Here is a 22,396-nt window from a genome sequence, read left to right on the forward strand (position 1 = left end):
GGAAAATCTACCGAATTATGGAGATTAAATCAAATAAATGGTGTAGTTTAAAATGAAAACAAAATGATTCAAACAACGTTCTTGTTTCCATTAGTCATGCCTGGGTTGTGTGGTTCTTCTCCAGCTTCCTAAAAGTTTAACACAATTATTCACAATTGTTTCAAATCAATCAGTCAAATACAGTCAAACATAATATTAATATCATGTTAATATTTTATTCAATACCTTCCAATCTGACATCTAAAAAAAGCAGCTTCTGCTACTTTTTAGAGAACAATTTAATATTTATATATATTTTTTAAACTTCTACTTAAAATTCTATAAACATATATATGTATAAATGTATTTGTATATTATAAGTTGTGTGCGTATATTCATTAGTGACATAGATGTCTAAGTCTCTTTGATATAAAGTTAATAATAAAGAAGGGGTTTCAAAAACAGAAATGATCTGTTTGTGAATGAAACAAACAAACAAAAAAATGGATCTTTATTCGAAAACATTAGTGATTCCATAATAAATAAAAACATTCAAATTATACTAATTTTATATATTTTTAAAAAGTCATGAAAGATATTAAATTAGTTGTGGGAACAATCGTCATATTATTATTTAATGACAATGCACTTTTTCCACTTTATTGCATGAAAAACATTAAATATATATTCAAATGAATATTGATGTAAAATATAACAATAATAGGAAATTGAATATGTTTGTCAAATGTCTTGAAATATATCAAATTAGTTGTGGGAATAATGGTTATATTTTTATTTAATTAACAAAAATAACGTTTTTCAGCTTAGTTGCATGAAAAATATTAGATTTATATACAAATAAATATCGATTTAAAAATAATTAAAAACAAAACAGCTACGAACAAAAATACAAGAAGTGCTTTGGGTTATACCAACCTCTGAATAAAAGCAGAATTGATCCGTTTGTGAATTAAACAAAAAAAGGATCTATTTTCGAAAACATTAGTGCTTCTAAAATAAAAATATTATAAACATAGTAATGAAATATATTTTTTTAAGTATTAAATTATCGCTGGTAATAATCGTTATGATATATTTTAATGACAAAGAAAATGCATAGATAAAATATTAGATTTATATATAAATAAATATTGATGTGTAATATACGAATATTACAAATTTAATATTTTAGTCAAATGTCTTGAAATATATCAAATTAGTTGTGGGAAATAATAGATTTATATACAAATAAATATGTATTTAAAATAATTAAAAACAAAACAGCTACGAACAAAAATACAATGTACTTTGGGTTATACAAACCTCTGAATAAAAGCTCTCCGTATTTTAAATGTAAAGATTTTAAAACCAGAACAACGTGTTAAAAACGCTTTAAAAAACAAAACAAAACAAAAAAACACAGAGCTTCCGCAAGCGATGGTCACGTGACGCGTCAGGTGACGGCGAGACTCCCTCAAAAGCCGGAAGTGAGTTACACAACAATCTTTCGAGCTGGTGGACGGTTCTGGAAACGCACCAGCTCGACTTTCACTCTTGTTTACTTTCATTTGCAGGAGGTTGACGTTCATTCGCCACAGACACCGGAATAAGGTTCGTTTTTTTCTCTTCCTAAGCAGTCGATGATGCTAATATAGTAGCTATATTCGGCTAATATGATTAGCCAAATGTTGCTAATTTGTTGTTGTTGTTTGTATCAAAGGAATTGACTTCTTCATTGTTTTTGTTATTCAACCCAGCATTCGTCTTTGTGTTTGTATCTCTACAGGAAGTGAAGAGAAGCCGGTGTTTTGACAATGTGGCTCCAGCTCAGCAGGTCAGCATCGCTGCTGCTGTTGTTGTCCTCGCTGTGGTTCTGCTCCTGTCGCCCTGCAGACCCCCCTGAGACCAAAGTCCTGCTCCTGAACTCTCTGGCTCATCCTGGTCTCGGGTTCAACTGGAAGAACCTCAGCTGCCCCGCATGCAAAGCCATCTTCACCATCCTTGACATCGCTCTCATGGTAAAATTCATCTTTTTTTCAGGTTAAAAGGAATATAAAAGGATGATTTTTATGATTATTGGTTCTATCAGCTTAACATAAAAAACTCTTTAAAATGAGAAAAGTGTAGATAAGCGTTCAAAGTTCATCTTGCATGTATTTTATGAGCAACTTGACTTTGTTTTTGTTTGCAACATGTCTATTTTTATCATGTTATCTCCTGCTCATGTTTTAAACATCAGACACTTCCTCAATAGTTTCTGCAACGTTTCTATTTTAGGGATTTTTTTTTTTTTATTCTACAAGAGACTTGTTTACTGACGGTAGAAGAAAACCGTTGACAGACTTGTGGAACAATCTTTTGCAACAGGAACGAGGAAGTGGTCAATGCGCTCGTCTTTGCTTCGTTTGAAGTGAGAAGTCAGTAAGTTCCGTTTACATCATAAAAACGGGTTTTTTATTTTTTTTGTCATAAAAGGAGACTACAGCTGAGATTAGTTTTTATCAATTTCAAATTATTTCTGTTGCTGAAAGAACATTTTTTTGTAAAGTACAACTTCTACCAAAAAAAACAATTAATTTTGCTAATAATTGTTGTTGAAATTACCTAAAATGTGCTCTTTTAACAATGTTTCAAGCTTAAGACATAAATAACCTTATTTTTTCCTTTATTAAAGCTCTCCCGACATTCCAAATAAATACATTTAAACGTGACCTGCTCTAGTAGAAGAACTCACATTTCCCCCGATCCTTAAATCTCTTCACTGGCTGCCAGTTTCTTTCAGGATAAGCTTTAAAATCCAAGACACTTTTATTTGTTCAGGCTTTTCCTTGATTTTTCTGAGTCTCCTGTGTTTGTCTCGGTGTTATCTTGATCTTTTTAGTATACATTTTATTCAGTATTGTTTTGACTGTTTAAGCGCTTTGTGACCCTGGTCTAGAAAAGCGCTATATAAATTTTAGTTACTTACAACCTTGTATTTATTACGTAATGAAGTGTACAAGTCCATTTAAAGGGATGTAAGATGCTTTATTTCATAAATGCTATAGAAAAAAAGGGAAAAAATGCATAATGAACAATCAAGATTTCAAATATGATTGTGTTATTGTTCTGGTTTCGTCTTGACGTGCTACAGGAAGTTGAAGACGAGCTCCACAAACTTATTTATTGTTCATATTCGAAGGCGTTAAACATGTTTTAACCTGAAGACGACAAAACAAACTTGATTTGTTTCTATACATTAAGTGGAAAAAAAAAAAGTGCCTTAATTATTACCTGTATATCCACTGATCACGTCCATGGTTCACCTCCTAGAGCGAGACGAACGAGGAGCGAGTGGCGTGGGCGGTGGGCCGGGCCTGCGTGGACATGCATCTGGCCGACAGGGAGGTCTGTCTCCAGATCACCGAGCTGTTCAGGGACGACTTCATCCGGGCTCTGCAGCGGTCGGTGCTGTGGCCCACCGAAGCCTGCGGCCTCCTGGTGGGACCGTCCTGCGGAAAGTACGACATCTACGCTTCCTGGAACGTCACGTTGACCAAGATCCCCAAACCCAAGGTCACGCCGCCAACACCCCCCAAACCCGGTTCTCCTCAGAATCGGGTTTTGTTTCTGACCGACATCCACTGGGACAAGGTGAGGAGAAAAATAACGAAGCACTTCATGAATATATTCAACAGTATTCTTTTTTTTTTTATTAATATTTATATTTTGAATAACTCATCAGTGTCTATGACTCCAATAAATCTATTGCTAAATATGGTGTTGCGTGTAGGATGACTGTTCAGGGATGCGACGAAATGGATCCACTTGTATTTAGTAATATTTCTTATGATACTGTATTGATATTCAACAGTACTGTAGCAATCCATTTTCTTAAAAAAATAGATATTTATCGCCTTTCAAATCATTTATTTTCATTGTTTTATTTCTGCATAAAAAAACTTTTTATTTACAATTACCATGGGAAACTTCAAGGTGTTGCAATTAAACGGTTGGCCGCTAGATGGCAGCAGTCATTACTTCACCCACAGCTAGTGAAACAATGAAATCCCGCCAATAACTGAGGACAAGAGGATACAGTGACTCCAGCAGCTTTTAAAGCTGATGTTTGGACATATTTTGGTTTAAAAACGAATGAAAGCAGTTACGACTTCGTCAAGAGTCTAATATATATAATACAATAGTACACACTCATATTGGTCACAATACCAACATGAATTTACTCTGAACCGTCCGTGTCACAGGGACATGCTGAAATACTCCAAGAGCGTGAGGGACTGGATACTACAAACGTATCCTTGTTACTACAGTATCACAATGTATATTATAGTTGCCCCTGTATTGTAGATATTATTAGAATATTGACGCAATGTATGGCAATATTTTATATATTTCAAGATACTGTATTGATATTCAAAAGCACTGTAGGAATTTAAAATTAATAAATCGTTCTAAAAATAATTTATTCTGTTTTTCAATGGTGACTGAGGACCAGAGGATACAGTGACTCCAGCAGATTTTAAAGCTTGTGTTTGGACACATTTTGATTTGGAAAAAACGAATGAAAGCAGTTATGACTTTGTCAAGAGTCAACCTGTATCCTCTCGTCCCCAGTTATCACCAGGATCCTGCGAGATTTTTTTGTTCCTTTAGCTGTAGAGGACATTAAACCTATGACGCATATCGCTAGATTCTTGTCAGAACACACTCCTCGTAAGCGACAGTATTGCTCACTAACCACCTCCCCCACAGGAGTACGAAACCGGCACCGCCGCCGACTGCAAGGAGCCCCTGTGTTGCCGCAAAGGTTCCGGCTATCCCAGCTGGAAGCATCGAGGGGCCGGCTACTGGGGGACCTACAGCAAGTGCGACCTGCCGTTAAGAACCGTGCAGAACATGATGGAGAACGTGGCCAAAGCCGGACCCTGGGACTGGGTCTACTGGACCGGGGACATCCCGGCTCACAACGTCTGGTCCCAGACCAGGAAGCAGCAGCTGAACGAGCTCACCGTCATCACCAAGCTGGTCCAGAAGTAACATCATAGGTTTAGTTCTCGAGTGAAGGGTATTTTTTTTACGCTCGCTTGTGTCCAGACATCTTGGTCCGAACGTCACCGTCTATCCTGCGGTGGGGAACCACGAGAGCACCCCGGTCAACAGCTTCCCGCCGCCATTCGTGCGCGGTAACCGCTCGTCCGCCTGGTTGTACGACACCATGGCGCAGCTGTGGTCGCCATGGTTACCAGAGGAGGCTTTAAAGACCCTCAGGTAGGTCATAAAGTCGGACAAAATACTTTCATTACGAGATTAAAGATGTAAAACATCCTTTTATTATGAGATTACAGTCATGCAAAATGCTTTTATTACAAGATTAGTCGTACAAAATAATTATTACGAGATTAAAGTTGGACAAAATGCTTTCATTACGAGATTAAAGTCGTAAAACATGCTTTTATTATGAGATTAGTCGTACAAATTACTTGTATTACGATATTAAAGTTGTACAAAATACTTTTAGTACAAGATTAAAGATGTACAAAATTATTTTACTACAAGATTTAAAACGGCGTACAAAATACTTTTACCACGACATTTAAGGCGTACAAAATACTTTTACTACGAGATTAAAGGTATACAAAATACTTGTACTACAAGATTTAAAACGTACAAAATACTTTTACTGCAAGATTTAAGGCGTACAAAATATTTTTACTACGAGATTTAAGGCGTACAAAATATTTTTACTACGAGATTTAAGGTGTACAAAATACTTTGCTGCAAGATTAAAGGTGTACAAAATACTTTACTATGAGATTACAGGCGTACAAAATACTTTACTACGAGATCAAAGGCGTACAAAATACTTTGCTACGAGATTAAAGGCGTACAAAATACTTTACTACGAGATTAAAGGTGTACAAAATACTTTACTATGAGATTACAGGCGTACAAAATACTTTACTATGAGATTAAAGGCGTACAAAATACTTTGCTGCAAGATTAAAGGTGTACAAAATACTTTACTATGAGATTACAGGCGTACAAAATACTTTACTACGAGATCAAAGGCGTACAAAATACTTTACTACGAGATTAAAGGTGTACAAAATACTTTACTATGAGATTACAGGCGTACAAAATACTTTACTATGAGATTAAAGGCGTACAAAATACTTTACTATGAGATTAAAGGTGTACAAAATACTTTACTAAGGGGTTTAAAGGTGAAAAAAAATGGTTGTACGACACAATGGTGGAGCTGTGGTCGCCATGGTTACCACAGGAGGCTTTAAAGATTAATGTGTCCTCCAGGTATGCAGGGTTTTACTCCGTGGAGGTCCAGAAGGGTCTCCGGGTCGTGTCCCTCAACATGAACTTCTGCGCCCGCGAGAACTTCTGGCTGATGGTCAACTCCACCGATCCGGCCAATCAGCTGCAGTGGCTGGTGCACGTCCTCCAGAGCAGCGAGGACAAGGGAGAGAAGGTGAGGTTTGTCCAGTCGGTCCAGTTTGTTTATTGACCTTCGTCTCACTTCAGGTTCACATCATCGGTCACATCCCGCCGAGTCTGTGTCTGGCCTCCTGGAGCTGGAACTATCATCACATCGTGAACAGGTTAGATTTCTTAATGCTACAAACCTCCTAGATTTACCAGCAGAACTAAAACCTCACTAAATTTCTCGCTTAAAAGATGCTAATCTTCAAACGGAAGCATCTTTGAAACATAAAAGATAAGAGATTAGTTACTGAAGGACGCTTGATAGTCATGTCAATGATTGACGTGGCTGCAGATACGAGGGAACCATCAGCGGACAGTTCTTCGGACACACGCACTTGGACGAGTACCAGATGACGTACGACGAGACCGACTCGTCTCGGCCAATAGGAGTGGCTTTCATCGCGCCCAGCGTGACCACCTACGTGAACCTCAATCCAGGTGAGATCTTCATCATCATCATCATCATCATCATCATCATCATCATCTCTCTGAAGCAGAAGTGTTTTATAGAATGTTAAAGTACATCGTTGACCTCAGAATACTGAATAGATTAGATCATTAAATGTAACTTTCTGAATGTTGAAACTATTTTATTTAAAAACGTTTAATTTGAAAGTTTTGAATCATTTTCTTTCAATACTTTCTATATTCAACAGGTGAATTAGTATTTATTAAATACAATAATTTGTGTATTGATAGGTTGAGAATTTTTTTTTAAATTTGTATTTGAAGAAAAACTTTAAATGAATGCGTTTCTTCACAGGGTTAAATATTTTACTTCCAATAATTCATAAATAAATGGTGGTATAGTCTGGTAGAAGTATTGTATCAAAACTTCTTAAAATTAATTTAGAAAATATTTTCTTTAGATAATGTATTTTTGAATATCTACAACTAGGAGTATTGGGGCCCACTTACATTTATTTTAGTTTTTTACTACGAGAATAAAGTCGTACAAAAATACTTTATTCAATAAGAGCTGTTATATTATCTCGTACTAAAGTATTTTGTACAATTTTATTCTCGTACTAAAAGTATTTTTTCACGAGAATAAAGTCGTAAAAAATACTTTAGTACAAGATTGTATAACTTTCATTAAAGTATTTATAAATTTATTCTCGTAAAAAAAATACTTTACTTTAGTACGAGATTATATAACAGCTCTTATTAAATAAAGTATTTTTGTACGACTTTATTCTCGTACTAAAAGTATTTTTTCACGAGAATAAAGTCGTAAAAAATACTTTAGTACAAGATTGTATAACTTTCATTAAAGTATTTATACATTTATTCTCGTAAAAAAAATACTTTTAGTACGAGAATAAAGTTGTACAAAATACTTTAGTACGAGATTATATAACAGCTCTTATTAAATAAAGTATTTTTGTACGACTTTATTCTCGTAAGAATTTAGTCGTAAAAAATGCATACAAGAGTAATTATATAATCTCGTAATGAAGTATTTTATACAACTTTAATCTCGTAGTAAAATCTAAAAAAAATAAAATAAAAGTATAGTAAATATCAGATATTTGTGTGTACAAAACTTTAAAATGAATAAATCTTACGAAAGTAATATTCAAATGTAATTTTTTTAATTTTATTATTTAAAAAAGAAATTGAACCATTCAAAAGGGAAATTATTTATTTCAATTGTTTAATAAAATAGAAATTATAAAACTAAATTATATTAACAAAAAAAAAGAAGTTTCAGCTTCAATATATAATATAACAAATCAATATTGCTATATCTCTGATCTACTATAATAGTTTTCATGACTCATCCTCCTCCAGGCTATCGCGTCTACTACGTGGACGGAAACTACGCGAGCAGCTCCCGCTTCGTCCTGGACCACGAGACCTTCATCCTGAACCTCACGGAGGCGAACCACAAGCCGGGGAGTCCCTCGGAGCCGGAGGAGGACCCGCGCTGGACGCTGCTGTACCGGGCCACCGAGGCGTACGGCCTCCCGACCCTCCTGCCCGCCGCCTGCGAGGCGCTCACCAAGGCCTTCGCCGTCGACGACGGGCTCTTCCGGAAGTTCTGGTACCTCCAGCACAAGGGTCACGTGTCGGAGCCGTGCGAGGACGCCTGCAGAGACGCCGCCGTGTGCTACCTGAGGAGCTTCGTGCAGTGCAACGGGACCAGTTCCACGGTTTCCACCTGGAGGAAGACGCTCTGCTGACCCCCAGGATCCGAAGAAGAAAACTGAACTTGAAGCTGCTATGAATCCTTTATATCGGGAAACTTATCGTTTCGATCGACAGTATTTAGAAGAAGAAGTTTACCAAAGAATGTCTTGCTAGACCGTTTCCAGTGCCTTGCTAAAGGGCGGACGGAACCCTCAACTGTGTATCGTCAGTTTCCTCTTTGCACTTTAGTTTTGTCTTCATGACGTTAACGTTTCACTGCTGGTCCAGAACACGAGCTCTTTAGGATGAAACCCTGTTCTCATGTACATTTGTCAAATATCTATTGTCAATAAAGATTATTGAAGAGCAGTTGTCTTTGCATGGTTACAAATGGTGTCACAATTAGGATGGTCGTAAAAACAAACTTAGGTCTTGAGTTGGCCGTGGATCTTGCGACTGATTTAAGAACTAGAAGTACAACTTGTGTTTGGAAATGGCGTTGCAGGTAGGATGACCCAAGAGTTTCGTACTCTGCGGTCGTTTGTCTAGAAGTCGGTTGCGTTGCAGCAAAATGTCCAGTGTCCTGTTGAGAGGCCAGTAGGTGGCGCCATCAGTCTAAAAAATTAGGTAATGTTTCATTAGCACAGAGGAAAATCAAAGACGCCATCTAGTGGACTCTGTAATATACGGCAATATTTTGCTTAGATATTGTATCATCTATGAAATCATTCATGGTTTATATTTTTAGTATAAGTCTCTGTGACACAGAAGGTTCAGACTCAGAGTAGATTCATGTTGATATCGTGCCTAATATTCGTTTTGAAACCAACATATGTCCAAACATCAGCCCTAAAAGCTGCTGGAGTCACTGTATCCTCTCGTCCTCAGTCACCACCAAAATATGTCCAAACATCAGCTTTAAAAGCTGCTGGAGTCACTGTATCCTCACGTCCTCAGTCACCACCAAAATGTGTCCAAACATCAGCATTAAAAGCTGCTGGAGTCACTGTATCCTCTCGTCCTCAGTCACCACCAAAATGTGTCCAAACATCAGCATTAAAAGCTGCTGGAGTCACTGTATCCTCTCATCCTCAGTCACCACCAAAATATGTCCAAACATCAGCATTAAAAGCTGCTGGAGTCACTGTATCCTCTCGTCCTCAGTCACCACCAAAATGTGTCCAAACATCAGCATTAAAAGCTGCTGGAGTCACTGTATCCTCACGTCCTCAGTCACCACCAAAATGTGTCCAAACATCAGCATTAAAAGCTGCTGGAGTCACTGTATCCTCTCGTCCTCAGTCACCACCAAAATGTGTCCAAACATCAGCATTAAAAGCTGCTGGAGTCACTGTATCCTCTCATCCTCAGTCACCACCAAAATATGTCCAAACATCAGCATTAATAGCTGCTGGAGTCACTGTATCCTCTCGTCCTCAGTCACCACCAAAATATGTCCAAACATCAGCTTTAAAAGCTGCTGGAGTCACTGTATCCTCACGTCCTCAGTCACCACCAAAATGTGTCCAAACATCAGCATTAAAAGCTGCTGGAGTCACTGTATCCTCTCGTCCTCAGTCACCACCAAAATATGTCCAAACATCAGCTTTAAAAGCTGCTGGAGTCACTGTATCCTCACGTCCTCAGTCACCACCAAAATGTGTCCAAACATCAGCATTAAAAGCTGCTGGAGTCACTGTATCCTCTCGTCCTCAGTCACCACCAAAATGTGTCCAAACATCAGCATTAAAAGCTGCTGGAGTCACTGTACCCTCTCATCCTCAGTCACCACCAAAATATGTCCAAACATCAGCTTTAAAAGCTGCTGGAGTCCACTGTATCCCCTTGTCCTCAGTCATCACCAAAGTATATCCAAACATCAGCTTTAAAAGCGGCTGGAGTCACTGTATCCCCTCGTCCTCAGTCATCACCACTGCTGGTCCAGAACACGAGCTCTTTAGGATGAACACCTGTTCTCATGTACATTTGTCAAATATCTATTGTCAATAAAGATTATTGAAGAGCAGTTGTCTTTGCCTGGTTACAAATGGTGTCATAATTAGGATGGTCGTAAAAACAAACTTAGGTCTTGAGTTGGCCGTGGATCTTGCGACTGATTTAAGAACTAGAAGTACAACTTGTGTTTGGAAATGGCGTTGCAGGTAGGATGACCCAAGAGTTTCGTACTCTGCGGTCGTTTGCGTTGCAGCAAAATGTCCAGCGTCCTGTTGAGAGGCCAGTAGGTGGCGCCATCAGTCTAACAAAATTAGGTAATGTTTCATTAGCACAAAGGAAAATCAAAGACGCCATCTAGTGGACTCTGTAATATACGGCAATATTTTGCTTAGTGTATCATCTATGAAATCAGTCATGGTTTATATTTTTAGTATAAATACTAAAATATTAACATTTAACAATTCATATTAATTTGTCACAATTTAACTTCCAATCACTAGATGACAGCAGTCATTGCGTCCTCCGCAGCTGAAAGAACAATGAAATCCGGTGATGACTGAGGACGAGAGGATACAGTGACTCCAGCAGCTTTTAAAGCTGATGTTTGGACATATTTTGGTTTGAAAACAAATGAAAGCAGTTACGACTTCGTCAAGAGTCATGTGGTCTGTAAATACTACAACACCAGAGTCAAGTACTCGACAATACTTCAAATATATCCTTGTTACAATATATATTGTGTAGAATCGTTGACCCTGTATCCTAGCACCAGATTCTTGACAAACACCCTTAATGTGCTGACAATGCTAAAATACTATTTCTTTAGAGAGGTGTTTATATTATGCGTGTACTAACTTTTCTTTGTCTCTTTAATATCCAATGGACTGAGGACGAGAGGATACAGTGACTCCAGCAGCTATTAAAAGCTGATGTTTTGACATATTTTGGTTTGAAAACAAATGAAAGCAGTTACGACTTCGTCAAGAGTCATGTGGTCTGTAAATACTACAACACCAGAGTCAAGTACTCGACAATACTACACATATATCCTTGCTACAATATATATTGAGATATATAGGGATAGTGTAGTATCGTTGACCCAGTATTGTGATACATGTCGTAGCACCAGATTCTTTACAACAAACGCCCTTAATGTGCTGACAATGCTAATGACGATGCTAAAATACAATTTCTTTAGAAAGTTGTTTATATTTTGCGTGTATTTGCGTGATCCAATGACTGAGGACGAGAGGATACAGTGACTCCAGAAGCTTTTAAAACTGATGTTTGGACATATTTTGGTTTGAAAACAAATGAAAGCAGTTACAACTTCATCAAGAGTCATGTGGTCTGTGAATACTACAACACCAGAGTCAAGTACTGGACAATACTACACATATATCCTTGTTACTACACTATCACAACACCAGAGTCAAGTACTCGACAATACTACACATATATCCTTGTTACTACACGATCACAACACCAGTAGAGTACTAGAGAATACTACATATATATACTTGTTACTACACTATCACAACACCAGAGTCAAGTACTGGACAATACTACACATATATCCTTGTTACTACACGATCACAACACCAGTAGAGTACTAGAGAATACTACACATATATACTTGTTACTACACTATCACAACACCAGAGTCAAGTACTGGACAATACTACAAATATATCCTTGTTCCAGTATTGCAATATATGGTATCCTTGCCCATGTACTGTGACACATATCGTATCATCAGATTCTTGACAATACACATTACTATTGCTAAGTGTATTTTTCTCTCCATTAGGCTCAAATCTACTGAAATAACAAGATTGTAATGCCTAGAATACTCAGTTCTTGAATTCTTCTTGTCCAAGTCGTATCAAAACAGTGTTGTTTTTTTTTTGCAAGGGTGGCTTTTATTAAGGGTCCAAAAACGACATTGTGACGGCGAAATCCTCTTTGTACAAGTTCCAGGTTTTGGGTTTGTGTGGATTGTCGAGCTCGTCCCTGGATAAAAACAACCTGCACAGAAGAACAACGGGTCAACGATGCCACGGCACCATTTTACAGAGTCAACGTACTTGTGTTCGCTCACGAAGGACGTGTTGAACCAGAAGTAGAAGGGCACGTCCTCGTATCCTTTCGGGAGCCCCTGGAAAGGAAGGCATTAGGGGTGAGAGGTCGAAGGAGAAGAGATTTCAAGTCACTCACAGCGCTGGACTCGAACATGACCTTCACGTCTCCGTCGACGACGGGTCCGTTCTGGAGGCTGATGACGGCGGCGTTGTTGCCGGCGTCGGGAAACACCTGAACGAAAACATCTCGTGAACCCATCGGAAAAAAAGAAAAGATGGACGTCGAACCCCGAACTCTTACCGTGCAGTTCTCCTGTTTGGCGCAGACGCAGTGAAACACCAGCTCCTTCCTGACGATGATCTTCACCCTCAGGTCGCTGCCGTCGCCTCTTCCCACACCTGAGGCGCATCACTTTCAGACGCCGCGCCCCCTTAAAGTAACACCCTTTTTTTTTTGGGGTACCCACCTGCTATCGAGTGGATCCGGATGCTCTTGATCCGAAGGCTCTTAGGCGGAGGAAGCTGCCTGTCGAAGCGCGTCTTCATGACTTCGTAATATCCGACATATCTGCTCTGAAACACACACACACACACAGATCTTGTATGACCTATGACCTTTGACCTCCTTTGAGGTACTGGGCCCCGGTCGGACACTCGTGTACCTGAGACGGGGTCTCCACGCCCTGGAACTTGGAGCTCTGGCTCTTGTCCGTCCGTCTCTCCCCGAAATAATCCAGACTTTCCTGAAAGAGAAGGAAAAGTTCGACATTTTCCAAAAATAGAAACGAACGTGTCGCACCTGTGCGCTCTCGAACTGGTTGTTGTCGATCAGCCACGTGCACACCATCGTACCTGTGCGACCTGTGAATGGATGGGGTGGGGGGCAGGGGGGGTTGGTTACCGTACCGACGAGGATCATGTGACTCTTAAACTCGGATCCTCACCTTTCCCGCCTTTACAGTGAATGGCGATGACGTTCTTGGGATCGGCCGACATCCAGTCCCTCACGCTCTTGGAGTATTTCAGCATGTCTCTGTGACACAGACGGTTCGGAGTAAATTCATGTTGATACTGTGACCAATATGTGTGTGTAGTATTGTTCGAGTACTTGACTCTGGTGTTGTAGTATTTACAGACCACATGACTCTTGACAAAGTCGTAACTGCTTTCATTTGTTTTCAAACCAAAATATGTCCAAACATCAGCTTTAAAAGCTGCACTGTATCCTCTCGTCCTCAGTCATCATTGGAATCTCACGAGATTTTAATTGTTCCTTTATCTTTGGACTGCTGCCATCTAGTGGCTTGAGGTTTAATTTCAATACAATAATGAATATTTTTTATTTTAATAAACTTTATTGCAATATAAACTACAAACTAATTAGAATAGGGGTATAAGGGGTTTTTCTTTCAGGACTTTTTTCCTCAGTTTTTATTTGTTTTTAAGTATTAAAAAATGAATTAAAGTTAATATTTTAAAAAGTTACTTTTTTTCTAAATAAAGATACATTAAAGACAATAAAATCATCTTTATAGCTTGATTTTTAATTCTTAAATAGTTTGACTTATATATACACACACACATACATACATACATACATACAGTACATACTGTATATATACTGTATATATGTATATACAAAAATAATTGTTTTAGTAAACGCGATGATCGAAAGAATACACAAATGCATGTCTTCTCAAAAACACAACAAACATGCAGCAACAGCAAAAATTATATATTTAAAAATAACTGTTTTAAACGTTTGCAATCCAGTGCAACTTTTACAATATATTAAACAATAACATTTTGTTTTTTTCATTTTAGTTGTGTAAAGAAATGCATTTTCATTTTCTAAGCCACTATTTAATAAAATATTTTATTATAATCATAATAATCATAATAATCATAATAATAACAGGTGTTGTTGCCATTTTTGTTTACAAACCTGTGTTTGTTTAGACACAAATACTTTGCCTTTTACTCTTTAATTTTGCGTGATGGCCCCTGTATTAAATGTGGCCCCTGAATGTATTGACCCACCACTGAACTATACAATGACTAAATCACTATTTGATTTTGTTGTATCACATATAGTTCAGCTCTATTGTTGGAATAAAAACAGTTTTTTGTTCGACCCTCGTGTGAGTTCGACCTGCTTTACTCACTCCAGCGAAGGAACGTTGTGGTCGTCGATGAACACTCGCTCGACCCTGTAGTGGAAGAACTGAGGGTCGTAGCCTTTCTCGCCTGCAAACAAGAGTCCGATGAGGTCATTATGGGATGTCGGAGGAGGAGGACGAAGAAGTTCACTCACTGCACAGGTTGTAAACTTTATAGTGGCCCTCGTGCTTGGCGTCCAGGAAGCGTGCGACCTCCTGCGGGAGAGAGAGTGAACATGATAGCTCCGTGGATCGCCACGGTAACGACGGAACAAACCTTGATGGGGTTCCTGTAGAAAGACTGTTTCCCGGACGACGGGAACGACATGGCGATGACGCGATCTGGATCACATTGACGGGTGTTGGATTAAAAAGGTCAAAGGTTAAAAAAAAAATGATGACAAACACCTGTGACGTAGGTGAGGTCCAGATCGAACCCGTCCTTCTGGTATCGTCGCTTGTTCTCGGAAATCTAGGAAAGAAAATTCAAACGTTCAGTAGAGCAGAAGTTCCGGTTCACGGACGCTAGAGGGAGGCATTGCGATGGAAGCGGCGGTGAGTTTACGTCTGTGTCGTAAAATGTAGGAGGAATGTGAGTTATAACTGAAACTACTGCTCGAGAATCACATAAAACATTAGTCATCTATTGTCCAACGGTTCCTCTGAGAAAAATGATCATAAAGATAAAGATTTCTTTCGTTTTTTTTTAAACTTGAGTTGTGTGTAAAATATTGTATTTTTATTCTCTACTTTATCATGAATAAAAGGTTATATTGCAAAATATAAACAAACGTTGGTGAACTTTATGATTAAATAATACTAAAATGTATGTTGTTTTTTTTTAATAATCTGAAGAAACCCCACAAATATATGCAGCGACAAAGATTATATGACTTAAACTAAGTATATATATATATTTTAAAACAATAGTTTAATAGTTTGCAACAATTTCTACAATATATAATAAAGAATAATGTTTATTTTAGTTATGTAAATAAATGAACACATTTTGTATTTCTACTCTATCATCAATAAGATGTGTTTAAATCGTAAACGTTTGTATAAATATATATAAAATAGTTTTAATAAACTCAGTGATCATAATAACACATAAATGTATGTCTTTTCATTTATTTTTTTAATTATTATTTTAAATTAAATTATATAATATATGAAATATTTTACAACTTATTCTATGGCATATTTTTAATTGAAAAATATATGAAGAATAGAATGTTTCTTTTATTTAATTTCTTAATAAAATTAGTCTATAAATGAAATTAAATATAATAGAATTAAGATTACTCTCGGATGTCCTTTTTTTCTTTTTTTCTTTTTTAAGTTTCCAGTCACATGAATTCTTTAGTTGTTCGTTCCTTCCTTCTTTCGGCTAATGTGGCTTTGTGTAAAATGTGGGCCACATGAACTGAGACCCCTGGTCTGAGCTGGTCGTCACGGCGATCTCACCATTCTCCTGGTGACCTTCTCCAGCTCCTTCTTCTGAGCGGCCAGTCTGAAGACCCGGACCAGGATGATGATCCTCAGGAAGCGCAGGAACGACACGACTCTGCACGAGATCAACTGGTTCAGAACTCTCAGACCCTCAGTTTGGGGGGGGAGGGTCTTGATCAGGGGGGCGGGGGGTACCTGGGGATGAGGTTGGTTCCAGACAGGTCCGAGAAGGTGTAGATCATGGTGACCACCAGAGTGACCCCCACCACACACGCGTCCACGATGTTGAGTTTGGAGCTGAAGTAAGTCTTGAACCTGTGAACAAAGAGATTTTGAGTCTATAATAATAATAATGATGAAGATGATGATGATGATGATGATGATGATGATGAGTCGATGTTTAAGCAAGAAAGTTAGTGACAACACACTTCCCCGAAAACCATTTCTACTTCCTGCCCGGCGACCACTTCCTGGTCAAAACGATAAACAGAGCTGCTGACTCGGCGTTCTGTCACTCAGAGTTGCGTAAAGACGGTTGGTTTTTGTTTCCTCACCCCCGGATGTAGACCCTGAGGATCACGTCCAGCAGGAAGAAGAAGGAGATGGAGAGCGACACGGCCTCCAACGCGTTCCCCAGATCTCGGCTTCTCTTGGGCAGAGACAGATCCACGATGACCAGAACGAAGTCTACCAGGATCAGGATCACGCCGAACACCCTGAGGAACCAATTATGACATTTGCATTTATTTAACTGCAGCATATAGATGTATATTAGCGACATAACCATGTTGAATTCAACGTTTAAAATGTTGTTGTTTTTTATTCAAAGCATTTACTTTAAAAAATAATAATAATAATTCAATAATTTGTGTATTATATGTATATATGTTATTTTTATACTTATTGTAATCATTTTAATTCCAATAATTCAAAAATACATTTTCTAAATTAAATATATTAAAATTCATAGCATTTAAAAATTAAATACAAAAATGTTTAATCATGCCACCAGACAATATTGAATTTTAAATACTTATAAATTAAAAAATATTTACTAAAGTTTTATTAAGTTATTAAAGTGTTGTTTTTTTTTTATTATTGGAAATTACAATATTAAAATATGCGTTAAAAATATGCATTTCTTTTTTAACCATTTACTTTTACAGTAATATTGAAATAGTTTAATTCAATTATTCTAAGAAAAATATTCAATGCTTAAAAAAACGTTTAAAACACTTAAATTCAATTTTCCGATAAGGTTAAATGTCCTTCTATAACATGGACTGATTGATTGTAAACAAATTTTACATTAAAAAAGTTCATTGAAAATGTATTTTTTGCAATTGTAATAAGAAACAAATATTTAAAATATACATAAATACAAATGACATAGTATAAAACAAACCAGAATAAATGAAACTAAAATAATAAAGTTAAAAACAAATCTTACCGGAATCCAAACGACATAACAAAAGGCGTCAGCATTTTCCGGACATTACTGCAAAAAAACCAAAACACGTCAAAACTGCTGGTTAATCACATTTTCTGGTTTATTTTCCACTCACTTGACCAAAGTCTCAGGTTCCTCGTCTTCTTTCCCATCATCGATCTCCACTTTCGCGTCTTCCATCTTTGTTATATTCCTTTAGAAACCCAACAAAATAAAAAAGTCGTATTATTGACGCGTAAACAACGCGTTTACTCGCGTGAACTGATGATATTTTTACCCATTGACTCCAGAATCTGACCCTGGGTCGAAATAAACCGACATCTTCTCGCTGTTTTGTTTTGTTTTTTTGCAGTCTTTAAAAGAAAAGCTGAATTACTTTCCTGGCTAAATTAAATTTAAATTTAAAAAAGTAAAAAAGACGGTTAAAAAAAGGATTAAATCTAGACACAAAGTTTCAAGTCTTCAGCAGAAGTTAACCTTTAACAACCGAAAATCGACTCACCGCACAGGAGGAAAAAAGACTGACCACACTTTAGTCTTGTGACTGTTGTAAAGTCAAAAAAAAAAGAAAAAAAGGAAGACGGTTCAAAGGTTAACCGAGAGAATAGTTCGTGATCCATCCACTATTCCGCATTTTTTGTTAACGTAGTCGTTTTTCTTTCTTTTTTTTTCCGACTTCCTGTTGGTCTGTTCACTTTCACCAGAGCTGAAGAAAGAGCAGAGCTGAGGCCCTTCCTTCTCCACATCTGTTTTCTATTAGCACAAATGTCTTTTCACTGAACACACGCTTGGAAATGAACAACGAAGTAAATGAATAAAATAGATGATGTTAAGAGGAGTAAAAGTCTGACCTTATGGAAAAAAAACAACTTAATATTAAGTGTATCTGCAGATAATAAGATAAATTAATACCACAGAGTGAAATCAAAATGTAATGTAGACAACACAAGAAACACACACTATATTTATATATATATATTTTTTAAAACAATGACTAGGAAATACAGAAACACAGTTTATTAGTAAATATTTAATTTTAAAGTTTGTACAAAACTCAACTCAAGCTACTAGAGCTTTGTCTCAAATCACATACTTGCATACTTAAACTTAGTATTTTAGTGCATAAGTATGTCTCAATTCTTAGTATGTGAAATGTAGTGCTACATACACACTAAATTGTCACTAAAACGCCGACAAAACTGAGTATGGATTGATGGACACTTTCTACCCTAAACGACTCCATCTTATTGACGTTGTAAACAGAAGTTAAGTCATATACTGTAAATACATGCGTATACTTACAGGTACATTTTCAGCCAGCGCTAGTACGTCTTCGGTGTTGATACCGGCGTAAATATCTCGCCAATATTTTGTTTCTCATAATTTAATGATCCAAACTTGCAAAACGTGCTGCCAGCAGGTGGCGATAGTGTTCCTACAGCTGGTTTAAATCATTGTTAAATAGTAGTAGAAGAAGTTGTCGCGTCATAAACGGTTAGTGTGTAGCAGCAGTGTTTGATTTGAGAAATACTATCTGTCAAGAATTTGCGTGCTGGTTAGTACGTACACTATCCTGATGCATAGTGTAGAGGCACAGTAGTACTAAAAAAGATACCAGGAATCAGAGGCACCTATAGAAGTACTACAAAAGATACCAGGAATCAGAGGCACCTACAGAAGTACTAAAAAGATCCCAGAAATCAGAGACACCTACAGAAGTACTAAAATATGTCAGGAATCAGAGACACCTACAGTAGTACTAAAAAGATACCAGGAATCAGAGGCACCTACAGTAGTACTAAAAAGATACCAGGAATCAGAGGCACCTACAGTAGTACTAAAAAGATACCAGGAATCAGAGGCACCTACAGTAGTACTAAAAAAGATACCAGGAACCAGAGGCCCCTACAGAAGTACTAAACTATGCTAGGAATCAGAGGCACCTACAGTAGTACTAAAAAGATACCAGGAATCAGAGGCATCTACAGTAGTACTAAAAAGATACCAGGAATCAGAGGCACCTACAGAAGTACTAAAAAGATACCAGGAATCAGAGGCACCTACAGTAGTACTAAAAAAGATACCAGGAATCAGAGGCACCTACAGTAGTACTAAAAAAGATACCAGGAATCAGAGGCACCTACAGTAGTACTAAAAAAGATACCAGGAATCAGAGGCACCTACAGTAGTACTAAAAAATATACCAGGAATAGGAGTCACCTACAGAAGTACTAAAATATGCTAGGAATCAGAGGCCCCTACAGAAGTACTAAGATATGCTAGGAATCAGAGACACCTACAGAAGTACTAAAAAGATACCAGGAATCAGAGACACCTACAGTAGTACTAAAAAGATACCAGGAATCAGAGGCACCTACAGTAGTACTAAAAAAGATACCAGGAACCAGAGGCACCTACAGAAGTACTAAAATATGCTAGGAATTAGAGGCCCCTACAGAAGTACTAAGATATGCTAGGAATCAGAGACACCTACAGAAGTACTAAAAAGATGCCAGGAATCAGAGGCACCTACAGAAGTACTAAAAATATACCAGGAATCAGAGGCACCTACAGAAGTACTAAAATATGCTAGGAATCAGAGGCCCCTACAGAAGTACTAAGATATGCTAGGAATCAGAGACACCTACAGAAGTACTAAAAATATACCAGGAATCAGAGGCACCTACAGAAGTACTAAAATATGCTAGGAATCAGAGGCCCCTACAGAAGTACTAAAATATGCCAGGAACCAGAGGCACCTACAGAAGTACTAAAAAGATACCAGGAATCAGAGGCATCTACAGTAGTACTAAAACGATACCAGGAATCAGAGGCACCTACAGAAGTACTAACAAGATACCAGGAATCAGAGGCACCTACAGAAGTACTAAAAAGATACCAGGAATCAGAGGCACCTACAGAAGTACTAAAAAGACACCAGGAATCAGAGACACCTACAGTAGTACTAAAAAGATACCAGGAATCAGAGGCACCTACAGTAGTACTAAAAAAGATACCAGGAATCAGAGGCACCTACAGTAGTACTAAAAAAGATACCAGGAATCAGAGGCACCTACAGAAGTACTAACAAAGATACCAGGAATCAGAGGCACCTACAGTAGTACTAAAAAAGATACCAGGAATCAGAGGCACCTACAGTAGTACTAAAAAAGATACCAGGAACCAGAGGCACCTACAGAAGTACTAAAATATGCTAGGAATTAGAGGCACCTACAGAAGTACTAAAAATATGCTAGGAATTAGAGGCCCCTACAGAAGTACTAAGATATGCTAGGAATCAGAGACACCTACAGAAGTACTAAAAAGATGCCAGGAATCAGAGGCACCTACAGAAGTACTAAAAATATACCAGGAATCAGAGGCACCTACAGAAGTACTAAGATATGCTAGGAATCAGAGACACCTACAGAAGTACTAAAAAGATGCCAGGAATCAGAGGCACCTACAGAAGTACTAAAAATATACCAGGAATCAGAGGCACCTACAGAAGTACTAAAAATATACCAGGAATCAGAGGCACCCACAGAAGAACTAATAGAAATGCCAGGAATCAGAGGCACCTACAGAAGTACTAAAAATATGTCAAGAATCATAGGCACCTACAGAAGAACTAAAAATATACCAGGAATCAGAGGCACCTACAGAAGTACTAAAATATGCTAGGAATCATAGGCACCTACAGAAGTACTAAAATATGTCAAGAATCAGAGGCACCTACAGAAGTACTAAAAATATGTCAAGAATCATAGGCACCTACAGAAGTACTAAAAATATGTCAAGAATCAGAGGCACCTACAGAAGTACTAAAAATATGTCAAGAATCATAGGCACCTACAGAAGTACTAAAAATATGTCAAGAATCATAGGCACCTACAGAAGTACTAAACATATGTCAAGAATCAGAGGCACCTACAGAAGTACTAAAAAGATGCCAGGAATCAGAGGCACCTACAGAAGAACTAAAAATATACCAGGAATCAGAGGCACCTACAGAAGTACTAAAAATATGTCAAGAATCATAGGCACCTACAGAAGTACTAAAAATATGTCAAGAATCAGAGGCACCTACAGAAGTACTAAAAATATGTCAAGAATCATAGGCACCTACAGAAGTACTAAAAATATGCTAGGAATTAGAGGCCCCTACATAAGTACTAAGATATGCTAGGAATCAGAGACACCTACAGAAGTACTAAAAAGATGCCAGGAATCAGAGGCACCTACAGAAGTACTAAAAATATACCAGGAATCAGAGGCACCTACAGAAGTACTAAAATATGCTAGGAATCAGAGGCCCCTACAGAAGTACTAAGATATGCTAGGAATCAGAGACACCTACAGAAGTACTAAAAATATACCAGGAATCAGAGGCACCTACAGAAGTACTAAAATATGCTAGGAATCAGAGGCCCCTACAGAAGTACTAAAATATGCCAGGAACCAGAGGCACCTACAGAAGTACTAAAAAGATACCAGGAATCAGAGGCATCTACAGTAGTACTAAAAAGATACCAGGAATCAGAGGCACCTACAGAAGTACTAACAAGATACCAGGAATCAGAGGCACCTACAGAAGTACTAAAAAGATACCAGGAATCAGAGGCACCTACAGAAGTACTAAAAAGACACCAGGAATCAGAGACACCTACAGTAGTACTAAAAAGATA

The 22,396-nt window shown here is 37.7% G+C and overlaps 2 protein-coding genes across 5 annotated transcripts; one reads left to right on the forward strand and one right to left on the reverse strand.

Annotated features, from left to right (window-relative positions):
• Positions 1-1,476: 1,476 nt before the first annotated feature.
• smpd1 (sphingomyelin phosphodiesterase 1) lies at positions 1,477-8,980 on the forward strand. The gene is made up of 9 exons (XM_087807681.1): positions 1,477-1,590; positions 1,766-1,997; positions 3,292-3,612; positions 4,732-5,012; positions 5,074-5,247; positions 6,292-6,463; positions 6,517-6,593; positions 6,770-6,915; positions 8,272-8,980. The coding sequence occupies exons 2-9, from the start codon at positions 1,794-1,796 to the stop codon at positions 8,661-8,663; spliced, it is 1,767 nt and encodes a 588-aa protein (XP_087663807.1). The 5' UTR covers positions 1,477-1,590; positions 1,766-1,793; the 3' UTR covers positions 8,664-8,980.
• A 2,854-nt stretch (positions 8,981-11,834) lies between these two features.
• On the reverse strand, positions 11,835-18,378 carry tpte (transmembrane phosphatase with tensin homology). Of its 4 annotated transcripts, XM_087807103.1 has the most exons (19): positions 18,211-18,376; positions 17,986-18,061; positions 17,824-17,901; positions 17,709-17,756; positions 16,813-16,974; positions 16,454-16,573; positions 16,274-16,373; positions 15,215-15,278; positions 15,084-15,148; positions 14,962-15,022; positions 14,813-14,894; positions 13,592-13,680; positions 13,447-13,508; positions 13,310-13,390; positions 13,115-13,220; positions 12,949-13,046; positions 12,784-12,879; positions 12,654-12,724; positions 11,835-12,594 (listed from the first exon to the last, which is right to left on the reverse strand). In XM_087807103.1, exons 1-19 carry the CDS (start codon positions 18,326-18,328, stop codon positions 12,492-12,494), a joined length of 1,680 nt encoding a protein of 559 aa, XP_087663229.1. In that variant the 5' UTR covers positions 18,329-18,376; the 3' UTR covers positions 11,835-12,491. The 4 variants fall into 4 exon arrangements, with proteins under 4 accessions (XP_087663229.1, XP_087663231.1, XP_087663230.1 ...); XM_087807105.1 differs by lacking the exon at positions 17,986-18,061 and having other exon boundaries at positions 18,211-18,375; XM_087807104.1 differs by lacking the exon at positions 18,211-18,376 and having other exon boundaries at positions 17,986-18,204.
• Between the last annotated feature and the right edge of the window lie 4,018 nt (positions 18,379-22,396).

This window comes from Callionymus lyra, chromosome 14 (assembly GCF_982586985.1).
Source record: "Callionymus lyra chromosome 14, fCalLyr1.hap1.1, whole genome shotgun sequence".
NCBI classification, from domain to species: domain Eukaryota; kingdom Metazoa; phylum Chordata; class Actinopteri; order Syngnathiformes; family Callionymidae; genus Callionymus; species Callionymus lyra.

Coding starts and splice junctions, on each gene's coding strand:
- smpd1 (XM_087807681.1), top strand. CDS start 1,794: ATGTGGCTCCAGCTCAGCAGGTCAGCATCGCTGCTGCTGTTGTTGTCC. Junction 1,998..3,291: donor TCCTTGACATCGCTCTCATG/GTAAAATTCATC, acceptor TTCACCTCCTAG/AGCGAGACGAACGAGGAGCG. Junction 6,464..6,516: donor GCGAGGACAAGGGAGAGAAG/GTGAGGTTTGTC, acceptor GTCTCACTTCAG/GTTCACATCATCGGTCACAT.
- tpte (XM_087807103.1), bottom strand. CDS start 18,328: ATGGATCACGAACTATTCTCTCGGTTAACCTTTGAACCGTCTTCCTTT. Junction 16,574..16,812: donor CTCAGGGTCTACATCCGGGG/GTGAGGAAACAA, acceptor CTTTGTTCACAG/GTTCAAGACTTACTTCAGCT. Junction 13,509..13,591: donor TCACTGTAAAGGCGGGAAAG/GTGAGGATCCGA, acceptor ATCCATTCACAG/GTCGCACAGGTACGATGGTG.